At 48.8% G+C, this 19,552-nt stretch overlaps 7 protein-coding genes across 7 annotated transcripts; 2 read left to right on the top strand and 5 right to left on the bottom strand.

Annotated features, from left to right (window-relative positions):
- Positions 1-220: 220 nt before the first annotated feature.
- Aud_009881 (GTPase-activating protein RGD2) lies at positions 221-3,105 on the bottom strand (the record flags this gene model as incomplete). Its single annotated transcript, XM_043294726.1, has 5 exons — positions 221-1,215; positions 1,272-1,457; positions 1,519-1,614; positions 1,673-2,819; positions 2,878-3,105. The coding sequence occupies 5 exons, from the start codon at positions 3,103-3,105 to the stop codon at positions 221-223; spliced, it is 2,652 nt and encodes an 883-aa protein (XP_043150661.1).
- Positions 3,106-4,219: 1,114 nt separating this feature from the next.
- Positions 4,220-6,104, bottom strand: Aud_009880 (amino acid permease GAP1; the record flags this gene model as incomplete). The annotated part of the gene is made up of 3 exons (XM_043294725.1): positions 4,220-5,282; positions 5,340-5,757; positions 5,831-6,104. The coding sequence occupies 3 exons, from the start codon at positions 6,102-6,104 to the stop codon at positions 4,220-4,222; spliced, it is 1,755 nt and encodes a 584-aa protein (XP_043150660.1).
- A 4,778-nt stretch (positions 6,105-10,882) lies between these two features.
- Aud_009879 (RNA-binding protein LSM5) lies at positions 10,883-11,343 on the bottom strand (the record flags this gene model as incomplete). Its single annotated transcript, XM_043294724.1, has 5 exons — positions 10,883-10,921; positions 10,982-11,045; positions 11,161-11,188; positions 11,242-11,280; positions 11,328-11,343. 5 exons carry the CDS (start codon positions 11,341-11,343, stop codon positions 10,883-10,885), a joined length of 186 nt encoding a protein of 61 aa, XP_043150659.1.
- Positions 11,344-12,449: 1,106 nt separating this feature from the next.
- On the top strand, positions 12,450-13,549 carry Aud_009878 (uncharacterized protein; the record flags this gene model as incomplete). The annotated part of the gene is made up of 2 exons (XM_043294723.1): positions 12,450-13,245; positions 13,302-13,549. The coding sequence occupies 2 exons, from the start codon at positions 12,450-12,452 to the stop codon at positions 13,547-13,549; spliced, it is 1,044 nt and encodes a 347-aa protein (XP_043150658.1).
- A 376-nt stretch (positions 13,550-13,925) lies between these two features.
- pex10 (ubiquitin-protein ligase peroxin 10) lies at positions 13,926-15,062 on the bottom strand (the record flags this gene model as incomplete). Its single annotated transcript, XM_043294722.1, has 1 exon — positions 13,926-15,062. One exon carries the CDS (start codon positions 15,060-15,062, stop codon positions 13,926-13,928), a length of 1,137 nt encoding a protein of 378 aa, XP_043150657.1.
- Positions 15,063-15,622: 560 nt separating this feature from the next.
- Aud_009876 (EXS domain-containing protein) lies at positions 15,623-17,073 on the top strand (the record flags this gene model as incomplete). The annotated part of the gene is made up of 5 exons (XM_043294721.1): positions 15,623-15,707; positions 15,763-15,812; positions 15,882-16,564; positions 16,632-16,945; positions 17,000-17,073. 5 exons carry the CDS (start codon positions 15,623-15,625, stop codon positions 17,071-17,073), a joined length of 1,206 nt encoding a protein of 401 aa, XP_043150656.1.
- Positions 17,074-17,744: 671 nt separating this feature from the next.
- Positions 17,745-18,827, bottom strand: Aud_009875 (uncharacterized protein; the record flags this gene model as incomplete). Its single annotated transcript, XM_043294720.1, has 1 exon — positions 17,745-18,827. The coding sequence occupies one exon, from the start codon at positions 18,825-18,827 to the stop codon at positions 17,745-17,747; it is 1,083 nt and encodes a 360-aa protein (XP_043150655.1).
- Between the last annotated feature and the right edge of the window lie 725 nt (positions 18,828-19,552).

Below are 19,552 nucleotides of genomic sequence, written 5' to 3'. Positions count from 1 at the left end.
TAAGGGGCAAAAGGGCTGTATGCATGAATACAGAGAAAAGTGGAAAAGAAAACAGAGAATCAGAAAGCAATGCCATCACCAGCTCGACTAATAAGACCTGCCGAAAGCTAGAGCGGTGATGTTCATATGATCTAACCATAGTCTGCACGGTAAACTCAAGCCTCGCTCCAATCTGATCATGACAGCGTTGACAGCATGAAGACATCGATGTCCTTGACATCTAATCATCCATAGGTTTATCCTCCAAGGTGACACCCTTGGGTTCGCTTTCAGCAAGGCTATTCCGCTTGCTGCCCGGTTCTGATTCCGCGCTTGCAACGGTAGGGAAGCTGGATCGGTTGCCGAGACCGGGTTTGCGGTTGAACATAGCACCAGAGCGTGGAATCGAGCTGCGCTTTTCCGGCTCGCCTGGAGCTGTCACATAGCCGGGGGTGGGAGTAGGAGTCGGAGAGCCGTCAGAGTTACCTGTAGGCGGAGGACTAGATGATTCTGAGGCATTCTCTCCGGCGGCGGCAGAAACTGGGGAATCACTGGATGTGCCATTAGTAGCGCTATCGTTGGTCTGAATGTTCACGTTTGTGAATTGCTCTGCCGTGCTGGGAGATTCAGCGCCGACCGGGACCTCCAAACTGCTCCTCGTGGCTGCTCTCCTTTCGGTCGGGCTCGTGACGTGGACTGGAAACCGTCCAGCCTCCGAAGCACCACTGGAGCGGTCCCGCCGATGTTTGCGGGGAGGAGCTGGGCTATTGGCACGACTGCGGTCTACTATAGCACGGTTCCTTGCCTCCATTGCAGCCCGGCGATTGCTCTCATCTGTGCTAATGGCGCGTGGACGATTGGATGTTGAGCCTAATCCAAGCACGCTCGATTGACGTTTCAGCTCGCCGAAGATAGCATCCTTGTGAGCGAAGAGGTCACGAATAAGACGGTAGTTATGACGTTCATTCATCGTAAGACTGCTCTCAACACGAGGGCGGAGGATGCAAGGAGCTAGTGTTTGCGCCAATGTGGAGATATATGCCTCGTCTGCAGAGGTTAGGTCTATAAGTCTCGTGAAATGGGTCATAATGGCGTCAAGCGTAGCGATGTTGTTGAGACGAAGCTGACCAAGGGTGCTTTGCAGAACTTTGATCCGTCCGTCTTCCGTCGTCTCATGAGCGGTAGTTGAATAAATAGTCTTGACAATCTCATATACTTGCGAAGAAACAAGGGAATCTACTAAGAAATTAGCTCAATGAACTAGAACGCCTCCACCATTTCTTGGTACGAACCAGGTAGTTCAAGAAGGTACAATTTCAACACGCTCGCAACAATGGGTATATCGTATTTCTGAAGGATTTCGTTGTAGTCCGCTTTGCTGTTATTCAATGCATTGCGGAGGTGATGCGTCGCGGCCAAAGGAACATCATATAGCCAAATCGCACGGCGTGCCTCATCACCTTCAAGTTCGGGATAGTCTGAGAAGACCGGTTAGCTCAAAATGCACTTGGGTAGGCGAAAGGGGTATCGTTGGCTTACGGTTGTCCAAGTACGTCAGTAGAGTCGTCACAAGAATTGGAACTCTTTTCCGATCGGCTCGAGCTCTAGCCTCAAGATCGACCCCGAAATTTTGTTCTGCAAGAGTAAGAAGCCGTAGTGCACACGATATAAGGCTATCAGGATGTAACGATACCTTCGACTGATCCGTAATAATTCTCATAGGCTTGCACACGCGGCACAAAACCGCCCGTACGATAATTTTCCAGTAGATAGCGTAAATCTCCCAGTGGCTGAATTGTCTCTTGATAGAGCATCATGTGATCGACAGTGCTTTGCAAGTTTGGAATGACGTTGCTGATGGCACCCGAGAAGTCGAGAACGACCGCCTTGATCGCTTTGAGACGATCCAACTCACACTGCTCCATGAAGCGGAGATTCTCCACAATTTCTTCTTCGAGCTTACATCTGATCTGATCCAATTTCCGCACAGCAGCTCTGTACCGTTCATCGGCTTCGCGCGCCTCCCTTCGTAGCTTATCAGCTGGAGTCTCGTTCGGGTATGGGTTGTTGAGAGGATTCCAGCCCGCGAGCATCTCTGACACGGAAGCAATCGGTGATTCACTGCCGTCTTCACTGGACGCAATCGAGGTCACGCGCATCAAAGGCTTCTTTTTCTCGGGAATTCCGGTGATTTGAAACACTTTTGGGCGCCATTGATAGTTCATCTTGGAGCTGTTGGCGAAAGTGCTGCCTATATTGCCCACGAGGCGCAGAAATCCATTATCGACAAGATCCTGACCGATTCTCTCGGCATAGCTGATGCTGGTTCCATTCATATACTTTTGGATATACTCCACGATATCAGCACCGTTGGATGTATTCTGATAAGTCCCGATGATAGGCACTTTGACCTCCCCAATCTTGATATTATCAAGCATGTGTATAAGGAGCTTCTTGAGGTCCTCGGGTGCGTAGACTCGATCTCCCAGCTCGATCGGCTCCTCCTCCTCTGCTTGTTCTTCCGGCAGAACTATCTTGGGGGTCGCCTTGGCCTTGGGACTGGTCTCAGGGTCCTGGAAAGCCAGCTTGTTTTCTTCTTCCAAATCCTCTACCACCCGGCACTTGTTGAAGTAGTGGCTTCGTAGCTTTTTGGTGAGTTCCACCTGCTTGGTATGCTCCTTAATCCGGGCCTGAAGATCATCATGGGAGTTCTGAATTCGAGCCTCGTGCTGGTCACACCATCGTCTGAAGGGGGAAACGACGAGTTCACGGATGTTCGACGCAATCTTCTGATGGTTTTTGGAGGCCTCGATCATTTCGGAGCGAACACCTTCATACGCCTGATAACGCATACGATCAGCAAGTGAGCCTCCCTCGAAAGGGCGAAGAACAACCTACCTTTCTCACACTAGCCCCATCATCTTTCGCAAACCCTGCTGTCATGCGATCCACGTTGGGCGCGATTTCCCCTAGCTTGAGACCATACTGCTCCTCCGCATCCGCTCGCAAGCTCGCAATGGTGAGAATTTGCCTGTTTTCGATGACACCCTGTTGGAGTTTCCCATACAGCACTCCAAGTCCGGTAGCGTAGTCCGGTGTCCAAAATGAATCAGCGAAACCAGGCATTTTTCGTTCCCAAGGTGTGCACTGCAGCACTCGTCCGGGTAGCTTGTGGCAATATTATCAATCGAGATTAGAGCGAATGCCGCGCGGGGTATATCGAGGTAGACGGAAGGCCGAAGGAAAGAATGACTTGTGCCGTGCACGAAACTCCACACAAGCACACGCCGAGATACTCTCCAGATCGCTTCGAGAGCAGAAAGTACCAATCAAAGTGCGAAAGGTGTAATGAGTGACCAGCCTCGTCCAAACAGCTCCTTTCTATCGCACTTGCAAATCCCAGGGTAGAATAAATCGGCTGCGAGCAGGCATGGGCTTGAGGAGACTGTATATGAGGGCGCCTAAAGATCGACCAGAGAGGGCGTTTAGCAGGAGTAAGAGCTAGATGAAAGCGAAAAGGAACGTTGACAATGAAAATGAGGTTAAAGAAAGTTCAATTGTACAGCCCGTCCTCTGAACGTGACGATAACAGCAACATGGAGTGGACAACAACACAGAGATTAATGAGTTTGTCTCGCTGGCCGAGATCCTGAAAAGAGTCTGGGTTGGTCGTTTGGACCGCCGTCATGTAATTAAGCTACGGTAAAATTACGCGGTTTGGGCTTCAGCCGCCACGTTTTCTCTTCCAACCTCTGAACCTTAGCTGATGGTCTCTATTTTTGGGTATGTTAGAAAGGTACGTTGGCTTGGCAAGTCGAAAGATTACAACACTTAACACGGTGGGAGAACACTTGTGGCTGATATGATACAAAACTTACAGCACGCAGTAATAGCCACCGACCTTAGCGGTTTTCTTCTCAGTAAAGCCACCACGAGGTTATTGCCTTAGGCACACGCATTATCGGGCCTAACAATGTGGTCTCAATCGGTAGGTGTGGAATACTGCTGGCTGTGATACGGATTGGACAAGATATCAAGATTTGCATGATTCAGTAATAATTCCTTGATAATTGGATTTAGCTGCGATATCGGACTCAAATTCCCGATACACAGTCATGAACTGAGGCTGTCAAAGCCGAGATAGAGTGACTTCATGAATTGTACAGACGCAGAAATGAAACACCGCAAGCACGTCACACGTGTCTCAGAGAAGAGAGCTTCTATGAACTACACATCGTCTCTAGCAGAAGAGCTTATAAACCTTCTTCCATACAGGCCAAGCGGCCTGTTCAGCACGTTCCTCCTCAATCAGATGCTGGATATCCAACTCCCGACGACCAGTGTGCAAGTCCATGTCTTTAGCACGCAGGAAGGACGTCTTGTAATAGACCTTGTAACCGATGTAGAAAATAAGAACAACAGGCGCGGCGAGGTAGACGGAAAACCAGCTCTCAACCAGCTGGCCTGAAGTCATTTCGCTGTAACCGATAGGTGCAAAGCCGACCCAGAACTGGGCAACCAGCACAAGACAATTGAAGATAAACCCAATCCAGGAGCCGATAACACCCGCCTGCGATTGGAAAGCGAGCTCGTTCAAGCTGTGGCCCTGAGCCTTCCAGGCACTGCGGAAGCGGATGTGGGAGAAACAAACAGAGCCCCAGGTAAAGATGGAAGAAAGACCAGAGATAGCCATCATCCACATGAATGCATCACCCTGCTTGTTAGATGCGGAGAGGAATCCAAGCAAGCCAAAGGCCGATGCGACAAGAATGGCAAAAAGAGGACGTCCCTGACGATCGATGTATGCGAGGAACTGAGGTGCTTGCCTCTGCTCGGCCAGAGCCGCGAGGGTACGCGAGGAGCCGTAAACCGAGGAGTTACCAACGGACAAGACTGCAATCATGATGACGACGTTCATAACGGAGTCAAGACCCGAGATTCCGGCATTTTTGATCGCAATGACGAACGGGGAGGCTTTGGCATCCGCGCTTGACGAGCCGCCCAAGAGCCGGTCATCATCGAATGGAACGAGCAGACCAACCAGGGTGAGCGACACGATGTAGAACAGACAGATACGCCAGAATACTTGCTTGACAGCAGTTGGGAGGGACTTGCGAGGATTCGCAGTCTCAGCCGCAGCAAGACCGACCAACTCAGTACCAGCGAACGCAAATGCAGCATTGACGAAGACACTGCAGAGGCCTTTGAAACCATTGTTGAAGGCACCAGGCGTGTGCCAGTACTTTCCACCGATATAGCCACCCTTGGGGCCTCCACCGCAGTTCAGAATGATACCAAGAATACTATTTTTGTTAGTCACACTGCGCGCAGCTCGACTGGGATGCTGCGAGGTTACTCACATGAAACCAATAACCGCGATGACCTTGACGAGCGAGAAGACAAACTCGGCTTCACCATAACCCTTGACACCGAACAGGTTGATTGACACGATGACAACCCAGAATATGGCGACCCAAGCGGCATTCGAGATGCTCGACTCCCAGTAATCAACTGTGATAGACGCAGCGACAATTTCCAGGGGCAAGACGATCAGCCATTGGAGAGCATAGTTCCAGCCCATAGCGAAACCCCAAGCAGGATCGATGAATCGGGTTGAGTAGTGCGCGAAAGAACCCGCCACGGGAAACAGCACAGCCATTTCACCCAGCGCATGCACAGTGCAGTAAAGCATGCAACCGATCAAGGCATAAGCAATCAGCACAGACGCCGGACCACCGGTGGCCAAAACCTTTCCAGAACCGACAAAAAGACCAGTACCTGTGAAAAGACTAGATTAGCAACGATCATCAAAAATCAAAGCGACGTGCGGGATTCGAGCGCCAGCCCATACCAATGGAACCACCAATGGCAATCATCTGCAGGTGACGGTTCTTCAGACTGCGTTGCAAAGGAGAGCTTGCGGTCTTCTGCGCAGCCTGTTCGAGGTCAAAGGTCCCGCCATTTGATCCAGTGGTCTCCGCCGTAACATGCGCGTTAGGGTCCCTCTTGAAGCTGTCCCATATCCGCTGACCCATGCTCCCTTTGGTAGTCTCTGTTTCACCGTAGATTGGGGGAGGGTCGGACACCATAGGCTCCGCCTTATGTTCAATAGAGTCTTTCTCCATGATTGTGTAATCGTTAATGAAGCGAAGATAAATGTAACATGAAGGGGTAGGATAAAGTGAAAAAAAAGTGAGGTGAATAGATTGAAACAAGGAGTCTAGGAGTGTACTGTCTAAGGGTTCAATGCAGAGAGACTATTTAGTCTGAGTGAATGATGAGGGAGAGGCAGATGGGTCGGTATAAATAACAGGACAAGAGGGCTGTCTATGGGACGATCACATTCTCACTAGGTTAGATAGACTAGTCCCAAAGACAATAATCAATTTGCCTCTCTAGTGTCAAGATGCGAAGAACGCTTTCGCAGCAAAGGAATGGTCCCCTCACCCAGACGCCACACAGATAGAGAGATACCAAGAGTCAGGATTTCTGTGGTTGGGCTTACTGGCCGACAGCTTACGCTTTGGCGTTCTGTCCCTAGGTCGGGGGAAGTTAAAAAAGGTGAAATTGACCGGGCCTGGGGTAGACTATGTCCAATTAGACTTTGCTTTGGTGGTTTATTATTTATGGTTTTGGTTATTATTTATGATGACCCTCGATTTTTGCCATCACTCCTTGATAAGTTTGAATTATTATTACTCGGTGAACTTACTACTGGATTGACTGCGGGAATAATGACAGACCACGAGCCATTCCAACTCAAAATTAGACCAGCCGTGTCTTGCATCAAGCTAGTCAGATAATAATAATAATCATGATAATGATGGAGAACTCGTTAAATATCCCATCGTCTTGGTTAGAATCTTAGGCTAACCCGTGGACCTAACCAGAAAGCAACTGTTATCATCCACCCATCTGTACGATATCCAAAGTAGACCAACGCCATTTCACTCTGGTGATTCCAGGGAAGTAGGGAAAAAGGGGCATAGAAAAGGGAGCGAACAGCATGATTGCATGATTCCATGCACACAAAAAAATAAACGTCGAATTAAATATAAGAGGGTGCCATGCAATACAACGTCCTCTGCCTAGTAGCAGGTTGGCTTCAGCTCCTATGTATCTAGAATTCTAGATAGTCGCTTGCTTTAACAGAGGTTCCACATGGAGTTAGTGGCTGTACCGCACTACCGCTTCGGGTTAGAAAGCGTATGGGGACTGGCCAGTGGCCAGCAGTCTTGCAGTTGGGGTTGGGCAAGTTTCTTGGTATCATATCTCCTGCGAGCCGCGACCGCGGCCAACCTGACACTGGAGCTGCTCGTGGTTTCTCTGGGGATTGGTGAGGATCCATCCTTTTGTGGAGTCGAAACCACCGACTTGCTAAGTTGCTCCAGAGACCCCATACTTATCTATGCATAACCAGAGATAGCTATCTAACAGCTCTGTTACAAGGACACTTATCATGACATTGGTAATGGACTGTTGTAACCACTAATCGGGACGACAGAGTAGATTTCCGTTTGCAGAGATGAGATTCCTATACCAAGGAAACCGCAGACCGCCAAGGATAAGAGAATACTACCTCAGTATTTCTTCGCTTATACAGGTCTCTACATGGCGAATGACCTCGGGGCGAATGGTCGATTGCCAACACAATAGGCTGTCTCGATTCCCTACCTTACCATTCGCTGGGATGGTGGCGACATCGCTCGTGATTTGTAAATCATGAGCCCGTGGTTGATGAGGGCGATAAGGTATGAATTCCTTGGCCTCCTGCCCTTGTGGAGGCCGGAGCAGAAAAGGAGGGGTGGGGCTGACCGGACGAGCCGTCGTTGCTTTGAGAGAATGAAACCCGTTAATCCTCATTGGGAATTAGTCTCCGCACCACTTCTTTCACGCGATATCCTCCAGTAACCAATCAAAATTCCATTGACAGTCCTGTAGATAACACATTTCTTTGCTTAGCCTTGCCTAGGCATTATTCCTTACATCTGAGACTTACAGATCCATGGTAAGCTCATGATCCTGATATGCACGGGACTGAACGCCAAAAACCAGGCAGATAAGGAATTGTCGTGTTTAGACGTTTTCTAGCATACTCAGGTGATGTCGCTACTTTCCTTCTGGAAGGTCGAGGGAAGAAGGCTGATAACTCGACAGTGCTTACTTCCCGAAAACCATATCCCCTGACCATGTACCTGACTGGCTGTTACTATAACCACACAGGACTTAGAGCCATACGCTACACCTGGAGAGCTTCCTACTTGTCTGTCTCAGCCGTGTTAGGGGATCTCCAGATGCACGGAAGCGCAGTAGAATCCTTGAAGTGGCAGGCGAAGATGCCATCGTTATCACTGGCGCTCGAGCTCTAGGCCCAATCTGGCCCGTAATTAATGTGTTCCGATTTTCAGTTACCTACCTCAAAGTTCTGAAGGCGAGGGCTTCAACGCGTTCAGTTCAGGTACAAACGAGAGTCCAGGAAGCCTGAATTGCAGGAATAGTGATACTTTCAGTAGCACTGTTCTATTGATTGGTACCTACAAAGTAAGGTGCGATCGGTTCGGAATCCGTCGGCCATCTTGCAATACAGCCTGTTGCCCAAATCTTTCTTATGCAGCCTAGGTCACTATGCCCTGTCAGCACCTTACGACTCACAAATAGGTACAGATAGATAGTGCGGTTAAAATCGACCCTAGGACAGTTTATTCTCCTCAGCCACTAACTGGGCATTTGGCCTCATTACTATCCATGGGATTATCGATCACGCATATGCTGGTGAGTAGTGACCGAGGCCCAGAGTACTTACTACACAAGCAGACGAGTACTTTTTCCTCCCTCAGCCAAGTCTTCCTGAGTGCTTTGACTGCTTACCACTGTTTCGCCTCAAGTCTCCTCCAAATTATAAGCCAGATAGATAAAGTCATTCTTACCTTTCGATTCGATGGTCTACGGTGCCTACTTTGGCTCAAAATATCTTTAAAGAACTCCCCTTGTCTGCCTGTGCCATGATCCTGATTCAAAATTCTTCTTTGTGTGGCAAGAAAATTCATTATTGTACCCCCTTTGAACTGAAAAAAATTACCAAGCCTTAGTGGCTGACTCCGTCGGCGCCGAAGTCAATTGCTGCTGACGAGGATGGTTTGATGAACCGGCTACCGTAACATCGCGCCCAGATGGCGTAGCCATTAGCCTTTGGGGCGCTTCTGGATTCCAGAGAAGAACAAAAGTTAGCTTTACGCCTCAAGTTTCCAGAATCCAGTTTTTCCCTGGCCATCCGCAGCATGTTTTGTACTCCTGGCATTTTGTTTTTCATAGGATAAGATGAGAAACTTAGTTCACGTGATGAGATTAATATGTTGCATGGCTCTCATTGAGAGTACATTATTAGACTTCTCAAAATGGCCACAGAATCCTCGTGGCATCAAAAAGAGCCAAAAATGTTACACAAATGTCGTGATTCTCTGCATGGGCTAACCTAATAGTGAGATGCCATATTGGCACAACATTGAATTTCTATTACTGAATCAAGTGACACAGACTGTCGATAAGATGAGCAGAGATCGTAGTTGAAACACAATGATTTGGGATTGGACGCACGACCGGGACTTGACCGGCAACGGGGCATCAATCTCCCGCCCAAAACAAGTTCAACCGACCAAAATCGCGCAATGATATATCCCTGTCTCCAATAATATGACTTCAATGTCATATGACGGTGTATTGCTGGCTCCCGTCCCCATCTCATTCCTCCCCTTAACTTCTCCGGATCAATGATTGGAGTACGAATAATAGATATGGTGGGAGTAGTCTCATAAACCGCTCGTTGATCCTCCGGATATGCTTGGATGTTGCTGCTTCGCCCCCGTCTCTGCGATGCAAACGCGGGGAATAGCGGAACCTGTTATGTAACAGATTCCACACTGTGGTCTGGGGAAATGTCTGGGGCAGAGAACCGAGCACAGGCTGAAATGAGTGGAATCACTCCCATGATTTTGTCCAACCGCGTGTTTGCGCGAAGTTCAAGAAAGATTCCGCCGCCAACCGACTACGAGCGATCGAAGTAGCGGATGGAGCCTGCCAAAATATCCGCGAGCGATTACTCCGTACTGACGACACGATGGATATTCGAGGACACGCCATTCGTCGGACTGCCTTGGAGCCATCAAGTCTGTACCTTTTACCCCATACTCCACAAACCATGATTTACTTCAAGAAGAATACGTGGACGAGTTACCCCAGGTTTTCCGCAACTTAACACTTGTTCCCCATTCTCAGATGTCAATCATGCGGGCGAGTCTCCGCTCGTTGAAGTGTCAACGGCTTCAGACGGTCATGTTTCCCCCAGGGTGGGTTCTTGGAGTGACTAACGAAAATAGCTCAATTGGATGTCATGATAGTCACAGGCTTCAGCCATAACTCTAGCACTGTCTAGACTCCTGATCAAAGAGCTTGAAGACCAGAAATTGACTTTCCCTAACGCTCAGAATGCTTCCCGCTGCATTCACAGCTGTTCCCCTCGCATCTTGCCGAGAATACCAAGTCAATCACGTCCGTATGCGAGCGCCCATCTCTCTTCCATCTCGTCACACGTTGATTGTACTGCTCCTGGACCATCCGTCGAAACTATCTCTTTTTCTACTCAGGATTCTCGCAGAGTCTTGCAACCATGGACTGTACCCAGGTTGGTTCCCATGATCTTCGACGGTATCGGCGTTGCTTCTCAAGCTCGGCGAACATGCCTATGCGAGGTCGCATTGGGATGAACCAAGTGAGAATACAGTGAGACTGCAACTGTGCACAAGGGAACGCTTTTGCTATTCAGGTGAAGTTCTATGCAGTATCATTGTGACAGTCGTTTGCAAGTCATGTTCATTACACTGATCAAAGAAAACTGGAAATCATAAAATCAGGAGCTGCCAACTGGTCCCTCGCCACCAGGGATTAACTGAAAAACAATGTCAGAATCGTGCGATAGAGGGAAAGAGAGGGACTTCGGCGTCCATACCATGCAGATATTGTTCCCGTTTAGCAGGATCTTAGGGAGCTTGACCTGTGCTCCAGAGTAATCGCTACATTATGTTAACGCTTACACCATCATTGAAACGCTGAAACAAAACAGGAGGCATCCTGGAAAGGCCGATGGGCATATGAGGCCAGCATGGCAAGAATAGAGCATTCACCTACAATTCAGTCACATCTTCCAGAACCATATCTGCAGCAAATCAGTATCTATTAAGATTCTCTCAGACACTCAAGATAACTTACTGACGTAGTCGTCGAATCCAAGTAATGTGCCAGAGAATTCTTTATTTTGTCAGTACATAGTCGTCGCAGCCACTGTAGTCACCTACCTTTGTCACCCTTCATGATGACCCAGATCCTCGATCCCACACACTTATCGATCAATTCTGCCAACCTGTTAATCACACAAGTCTATGCATACACGTGGTTATGAAGATTACCCAAAGGAAGGAGTTGGGACGCCATTGTGCTCGAAGTGTTCTATAGTCGGAATCTAGCGCACTATCCTCACAGCTGCGCCCTTACACTTTAAAGTCCACCTTTAATAGTAAAGAGAATACTTAGTATCAAGTGTTATGCGTCGTATAGAAAATGAAGCCTCAAGCGGATCTTTGAGCATTCCGCCAGATGATCTTGGAGGGCAAGGGAGCAGGTTTATCCGTTCCGAATTTCGGCCCAATCACATCTATCGCCGATCCTTCTCCGATCTGATACCATCTACCTAGATATGATCTATACAAACCCTGCCACTGAATACATAGGCATGAAAATATCGACTATCTGGTTAACTATTACAGCGAGTCCTGAGGTGGTATTTGCCTGATGATCAGCCAGCCCATGCACGATACCGTGTAAATCGCTCACGAGGGTCATGTTACTTCGCTCTCCTCGAGTAAAGCAAGTCGGTCCACCCCGAGTATCGCGTCGAGAGCTCGGGACACGGCTTTGCTGAGTGGTGTACATTCGCCTGGCGCATAATCAGCGTGTGGACTACCGTGATCTAAGTAGTCCTAGCATTCAGGTACATTACCAGCAGATAAGAGTGCAGCATGATATCCCCCACACGCCTGTGTGGAACGCGCTTCCCAAGAAGGCTCTGGACATCAGACTCCAAATTTGAAAGATGCACATCCAGATGCTGGGCTGCATCTCGGGATTTTAAAACAGACACTTGGCTTTTAAGCCTAAAAAGGCACCTAGGCCTTCCTAGCATATGTCTCGACTTGGCCCAGCAGTCACGGCAAACGCGTCTACCCACCACTTCTAGGGCTGTTGCCAAGAAGAATAATGGATTGCAGTACGACTTGAATTTCTCACACTGGTTTACTGGGCTTTGGCATAGAAAGCAAAGCTACGTACGAAGTCATGTATTTTCGACGCTCGCTAGGGAAATTGCGGGAGGCGATCAAAGATTTCCTTCCACATGGCCTGACCAATCGAGAAGGCTAAACATGAACTTCTGTGTCGAATACTCAAGACGCTCGTTTACCAAGGCTCCGATAGCGCAATCAATTGCTGGTCCTTCCAACCACGAAGGTAGTTCTGGTCATATCGGCCAGTCGTACAGCAAGGCAGATGTTTCCCAGAGCAGCAAGTCTGAAGACGAAACACAGACCGAGACAGCCGTAAGCGAGAAGTTCCTGATTACGCGGCAATCTCTTGCTTTAACCATTCCTCCGGGCCCCAAGTTCTGGAGCCACCGGCTGTGTAAGGCCCCAAACGGGAAAGACATCATCGTGCACTATTGCAAGTCCCTTAAAAAGACCGAGGAAGTAGCAAAATACTTCTTGAATGATGATGTATTAGGCTTTGATATGGAATGGAAACCGCAGTCAAGCAAATCTGCCAGCGTTCAAAGTAACGTCTCGTTGATACAGATTGCAAATGCGGAGCGAATTGCCCTCTTTCAAATCGCGCTGTTCAAGCCTGCGAGAAAGCCGGAAGACTTTATTTCTCCTTCTCTACAGAGGATTCTTGAATCACCAAAAATTACGAAGGCTGGAGTAGCGATAAAGGCGGACTGTACGCGCCTAAAGAACTTTCTCGGTATCAACGCTCGTGGGATTTTCGAACTCAGTCACCTGTACAAGTTGGTCAAATACTGCCAGTCAAATCCGGCGCTCATTAATAGAAGACCTGTCAATCTAAGCGAGCAGGTCGAACAGCACTTCGGTCTACCTCTAGCAAAGGATGATGACGTCCGATGCGGCGATTGGACCACTGCACTAAACTACCGTCAAGTTCAGTGTGAGTCCTTCTTGAACCTCATTATGTGTCAAGAGTATTAACGGCTCTCTCTATAGATGCTGCAACCGACTCGTATGCATGTCTGTGTCTTTTCAATACTATGGACGCCAAGCGCAGGGCCTTAACTCCGATGCCTCCTTTACCAGCACATGCCGAGCTGGATCAGCCGATTCGCCTAGTAGAAGACCTTGATGTTGAAACGACCAACAACAAACCGGTTGAACGTCAGATCATCGAGCCAGTAGTGAGTCTTGAGACCGAGGATGATGCTCCTAAAATAACACCGTCGGCACGCACCATGTGAATATTTGAAGTCTGGAGTCCGACATTATTTGTGCTAGTCTGTTGATATGACTTGTGCTGGAAAAATACCCTTGTGTAGCATTCAGCGTCATTGCATTATAAAAAGTGCGTTGCCAGTTTCTGATCATTTTTTACCAAGTCAAGCAAGCCATGTAAACGCAAATGAGCGAGACTTTGCAAGTGTCATTGATTTCGTTCCGAATTGAAATGTTGAGTTTATCATACAACAAAAGTAGCAGTGGGTATATGTCACAAGCTGGTCAACGGTCAACCCGTCAACCTGCCTAGAAGCCATAATATCAAGGCTGGATGAGGTTGCAGGCGAATTGGAAACCGTGCACCGAACATTGATATGCTCATAACGAATGTACATTGATTCAGCCCCTCAGCGGCAGGACCTTAGATGGTATTACCTCTTGTCGACAGAGTGGACACTCGGGCTTCTCGCGTACCCAATCGCGAATACACGTCCAACAGAAGACATGTCCACATGTTGTGACACTGGGATCTTTGTATAGTTCCAGACAAAGCGTGCACTTGCTCTGTTGCCCTGAAGGAATCCACGGAATGGCATTCGAGTCTTCTGAAAGATCATATCGAGCTGCAGAAGCAGGAAGAAGCGGGAGGTTGTAAGGATTCTGAATGGAGCGGATCAAGGAGTCATCTTGAGGCTTGGAACTGGCCACTTCGGTCTCAATACCCTCTCCCTCTTGTTGCATACTAAGGCCGAGTTTTCGAATATGCAGAGTGCCTTGTACCGCGATCTGAAGGACAAGCAAAACTCCCAAGACCTCATACCCTACTCTCTGTTCATTTTCCTCCAGTTTCTTCGTGAACACGTAGCGCAGTCCCCAGAAGCGTTTCGACAAATGATAGTAGGAGCCAGTGAAATAAAAGGTTGCTATACTTAGGGCGTAAATAGGTGAAAGCGAGGTGATCGAGTCGAGATGCTCCAGAATGTATTTCTGGACTCGAAGTGCGGTGAAGAATGACTGCTTCTTCAAAGCATTTTTCTTGGTAAATCTCAATTCTTCTGCTTTCTGCTGCGCTTTGAGTTGTTGCCGGGCGATGCTACGCTCCAATTTCGCGCGTAGTCGCTGGCGAAACCCGGGGAGAATCCGCTGAAGCGCCCACGGTACAAGGATGCTACTCAGAATATAGCCCGCTCTTCGGTGAATCGAGGGAAGCTGAAGTGTATCATCTTCCAGTTGCACGAGATCGCAATACTCCTCTCCCAGAGTCCGATTGCCAATTAATGTCGTTAGTGAGAAGTATAGAATCTCGGTCAGGTGTTTGATCGCGTCCGAGTGGATATGAGCAAAGCGTGCGCCACGGAGAGAGCGAATGATCGCTTGTGCCTGATTGACCAGACTGGAAGTCAGGAAAACGTCCTTTTCGTGGGAGCGGATAATATCCGGTGACGTTGCGAAGGGGTAGAAATGCGCCGAGGAGCTTGAAGGCAGCGGAGATGATGTGGGAGTAGATAAGGAGAGTTTGAGATCTTCGTCTGCCATGCTGACGCCTGAAAGTTGTCAAGAAGATGCAAGCAACAAAATAATCACGACTAAGGAGTCAATCAGGGAAGTAACATCGTTATCTGCTGGTAATTGTGCTTCATCTCTTCCCCACGAAGCGGAGAGCTCCCTGGCAATTCGGCGATGAGTACGAAATGCCTCGGTAATTCACACGTGACTCTTATCACGTTATCTCAAGCTCACGTGGGGTAGAAGATTCCATTTTTGGATTTCACCACTCTGCAGATACCACACTAAGCCTACAAAAGACTGGCGCTTCCGAAACTAGAAGCCGCGCGGAACCGCCGAAGCCGTCGTCTGTCCCTGAGCTTCTGCATCAAGAATCTCCGTAGAAGGTCTAGTCCAGCCCATGACGATTAATTTTTGGCAGTAACTTCTCACCCCTAGTCACTCTTTTTGCCTCAATTCTAGCTCTTTGTTCTGTTCTTGTCCGATTGGAAAGCATTTCTCTCTATCACATTCGGCTTGTTCTTCTCACCCTCGTCTTATTGAGACTCTTATTTAGGTGCTGATTCGCAGCGCCGCTTTTTCGATGGAATATGGGTCCTGATCAACATGCTCAACTTGACGGCTTCAGTCTTTTTCTCCCTTTCCCCTATCGGGTTGCAGTAATACTGGTTGCTGGTGCGTATTCACCCTCCGATCGGTCAATCATACGTAATATTAATTTGTGGCTTAGGATTCTGGGGTTGGGGTGCCAACCTTCAATATCTCTCTCGGGCAAATATTGTGAGCTGGCCCCTCCATTCCCTCAAATACAGAGAATCTCGTGCGGAATCATATGCTTACTCTTTCTAGGATCTCCCGGCCCTCATCCATTATCCCGCCCGTCAAACTCCTCGACAACCCTCTCACCATACTTCTACTTACCGGCTCGCTACCCTTTTGACGGCCCCTCTCCTGCTTTCCCTCCTTATCTTCTGGGTGCTTACCCACGGCTCTGCTGAGCGAGTGGAGTCGTTAGACTTCATTCCGCAATCGTATCTATTTATATTCTTCATTCTACTCATTCTGCCCATCAACCGTTTGTCACGGTCCGGACGAAGTCGGTTTCTTAGGTCTTTGCGACGCATTAGTGTAGGAGGATTGGCGGAGCCTCAAGATGGTAAATTTGGAGACATACTGCTGGCAGATGCTCTTACCAGCTATGCCAAAATCTTGGGGGACCTCTATGTTACATTCTGCATGTTCTTCACAGCGGATATTTCGAGCACCTCTAAACCGAATCGCAGTTGTGGAAACGATTATGTGGTCCCTATCATTATCGCAGTCCCCAGCATGATCCGACTGCGCCAGTGTCTAACTGAATATCTTCGTGTGCGTCGGGTTGGTCAAAAAGGGGGAAATAAAGGAGCACAACACCTGGCAAACGCCTTGAAATATGCCACTGCATTCCCCGTTATTATTCTTGCGGCCAAGCTTAGGAATTACAATCCTTTCGAGTTCTATGGGTTCAGCGAAATGAGCCTTTCCCGGCTGCTGTATGTATATCCCATCGCTCTATGCTCAGAGCGCGAGAAATCACAACTAACAATTGTCGTATCTCAGCACCTTCTTCGCTTTCGTCAACTCTACCTACTCCTTTTACTGGGACATAAGCAAGGATTGGGATTTGACCCTCTTCACTTCTTCTCGTGCCGATCCGGACTGCCCTTATGGCCTGCGCCGCCGTCGATTCTTCTCCGATCGGCTTTACTATGCCGCAATACTTACTGACCTACTCATTCGATTTTCATGGGTTACTCGATTCTTACCGGGCTTTGTCTGGCTTAGCGAGAAGGAGTGCGGCATCTTCCTGCTCATGGCCTTGGAAGTCGCCAGACGATGGATGTGGATCTTTTTCCGAGCAGAAGCAGAAATGAGTAAGTCATCATCTCCCATTTTATCGTCGCTCGATGCTGATTCAAAATCTGCAGTCAGAAACAGCCGTGATCCAGCCATGGGCGACATACTTCTCGGCGAGTTCAATAGCAAACTGGACGCCGACTGAAACCGCAGATCTTCACTGTTATCTCCTATCGGTGACATGACACTGCCCCAGGATATTTCATCCTTTCTGACTTCTCGTATGTTGTTCCAACGTATGGCGCGCGTCTTCGAATGTTTGTCTACTTGAGCCCTTTGCCTTCCCGGCCCTTTCAACATTTCACTCCATGCGTCAACTTGGCTTTGAATTATGTCCGCTTTTGGCGGCTTCGTTGCTTGTAAATACTGACGTCGCAAGCCTTTTGGTCTTTATCATATATCCGAGCGTTCTGGAGTTGTCCTCTTCCGCGGTCTTTGAATCTCGTTTCCATGTCTTGTCCTGGTGCGCAATAATACACAGCGAGCATATAGACAGTTATCAGGCTTATCATTAACAGAAGGCTAGTATAAATCATTGAGAAGGAAAAACGAAAATGTACAGTAATCAATCACAGCCCTGTCCGTCTTGGCTTAGCCAATCTGCAGTCAACACTCTGCAAGAATCAAAGAGGAGATAGAATGCCACGAGGATGGCCATGCGTGACTCATACAGAGACATGAATATTAACTTAAGTATGTGTTAAACGAAATCCTGTATGTATGGCTCGAAAGCTGTGAACCCGAGATAGGAATAGATGAAAAAGGAAAGAAATTAAGGAAACGCAATGCACATTTCAACGTGCGTTGAAGGCTCAATCATCTATGACCGTTGTCCGATTGAGGGGCATGACTTTCAAAAAGATCCTCCAGGAACGCACTGGGAGTTCTTCCATGGGTCGGAGAGGCAAGGTTCAACGAGCTGGTGGAGCCTGCGACATACGAATGCCTGGTGGGAGGATCGTAGTTGATGTCATGTAGATTGCTAGGCGATAGACCCGGTGACCTAGGGGGGCTCGGATTAGATTTGGTGCGAATGTAGCCCTGCGAGTGTGGTCGCATTTCCGGCGTCGAGTATGGGAGGTTCTGACTTCCTGCGGGGGCAGCGTTTCCTGCAGCATAGTATCCAGCCGGAAGGTAGCTGGATCCTCTGTTTCCGCTTGTATGCATTCCGGCGCCCGCAGTCGGAGAGAAGAAGAGACCGCTACCAGTACTGGGGATATTGGATGCTCTTGGATTGTAGCTGTTGCGGGGGTGTGGGGGAAGCTTTTCTAGTGACATGGTCGCAGGTAGAGCGCGAGAATGCCTTGATGACCTTTTCCTCTTGGAGCGAAGGAGTCCTTTCTTTTCGGAAGCGTGCATCAACGCAGCGCGGCGGACGGATCGGTTGACTGACCATGCGACGAGCCCACGCCATGCCAGCACCGAGAGTCCAATCAAACCTAGAGCTGCACCTACAGCAATGAACACCGTCCCTTCGGGCGTGTTCGATTTCTGCATGTACGGCGCATCCGCTGTCGGTGGCACGGTCACCACAGGGAATCCGTCTGTAGAGGTTGCAGACGATGCAGTCGAGCCCGCTAAGTTTGTGGTAGAGACTGTCGACGTCGTCGATGCATCGGTAGTCCTAGAAGCTTCCGTGGTTGAGGTTTCACTACTCGTCGAAGCATCTGTAGTTTTGGCATCGGTCGTCGATTTCGAATCGGAGGTCTTCCCCGCGTCCGTAGTCGCTGGATCTGTGGCCTTCGTGCCCTCGGTCGTATGCGCGGTAGTTGCAGCAACGTCAGGATTAGTATTACGCTGGGCAGAGGCCAGTTGAGCCAGCAAGACGATCAAGAGAAATAGAAGCAATGTAAAGGAGGGCTGATGGGGCTTCGCACGCCCCACGTTGAGGAATCTCATCGTCGGAGGGGGTAAGCAGTATGTAGACGTTTCCTTTTAGACGAGGAGTATGAATCCCGACCAATAGATCACCTCGTTCAGCACATTGATAAAGTCTGTCGCACGCGCGATCCTGAACAAACGCAATCAAGCCCTCAATGAGGAGGTGCAGTTCTCTCCAGAAGGTCTGGCCTTAGGGTGCAGGTTTGTACCGAATGGTCTGGAGCCAAACTATTCAACTTTTGCGATAACGCTCGTTGGGTGAGGAGAAGCCTATCGGGAAGACACTGGAATATGAAGGACAATGAAGAGCGAAGGACAGCTGGGCAAATGCAGCTCACAAACTTCGATGGAAATGAGGCTTTGGAGTAGTCTCACTACCGCCGTAAATTATCGATGTGCCCTCGCTGGGCTGGTTGTTGACCCCGTGCCTGGCTTCTGCCTCAGGCGCCAAATCCATGCTGTGGAGGCGGAGTAAACCACGTGATCTCTATATATAGGCATTAAACTACTGTCCTACCCTTATCTTCTATTTCACTTATTTAAATTCGATGAAGTCTTTGTCATATGTGTCCATGCTTCGCGAGAGCCGAATTTAATTGGGGGCCCATTTTGATACTCCCAATGAAATTGCCACGACAAATATACACGATATGAAGGCGAGTTGCATTGATACAGCATGCTGGGCTAGCTCTCGGTTGGACTTTGCGAAGCTACTGAGGTCAGTTCAGATATGGTATAAGAGA

The sequence above is a fragment of the Aspergillus udagawae genome (assembly GCF_001078395.1).
Source record: "Aspergillus udagawae IFM 46973 DNA, scaffold_8, whole genome shotgun sequence".
Lineage (NCBI taxonomy): Eukaryota > Fungi > Ascomycota > Eurotiomycetes > Eurotiales > Aspergillaceae > Aspergillus > Aspergillus udagawae.
This window is presented reverse-complemented; position numbering and strand designations above follow the sequence as displayed.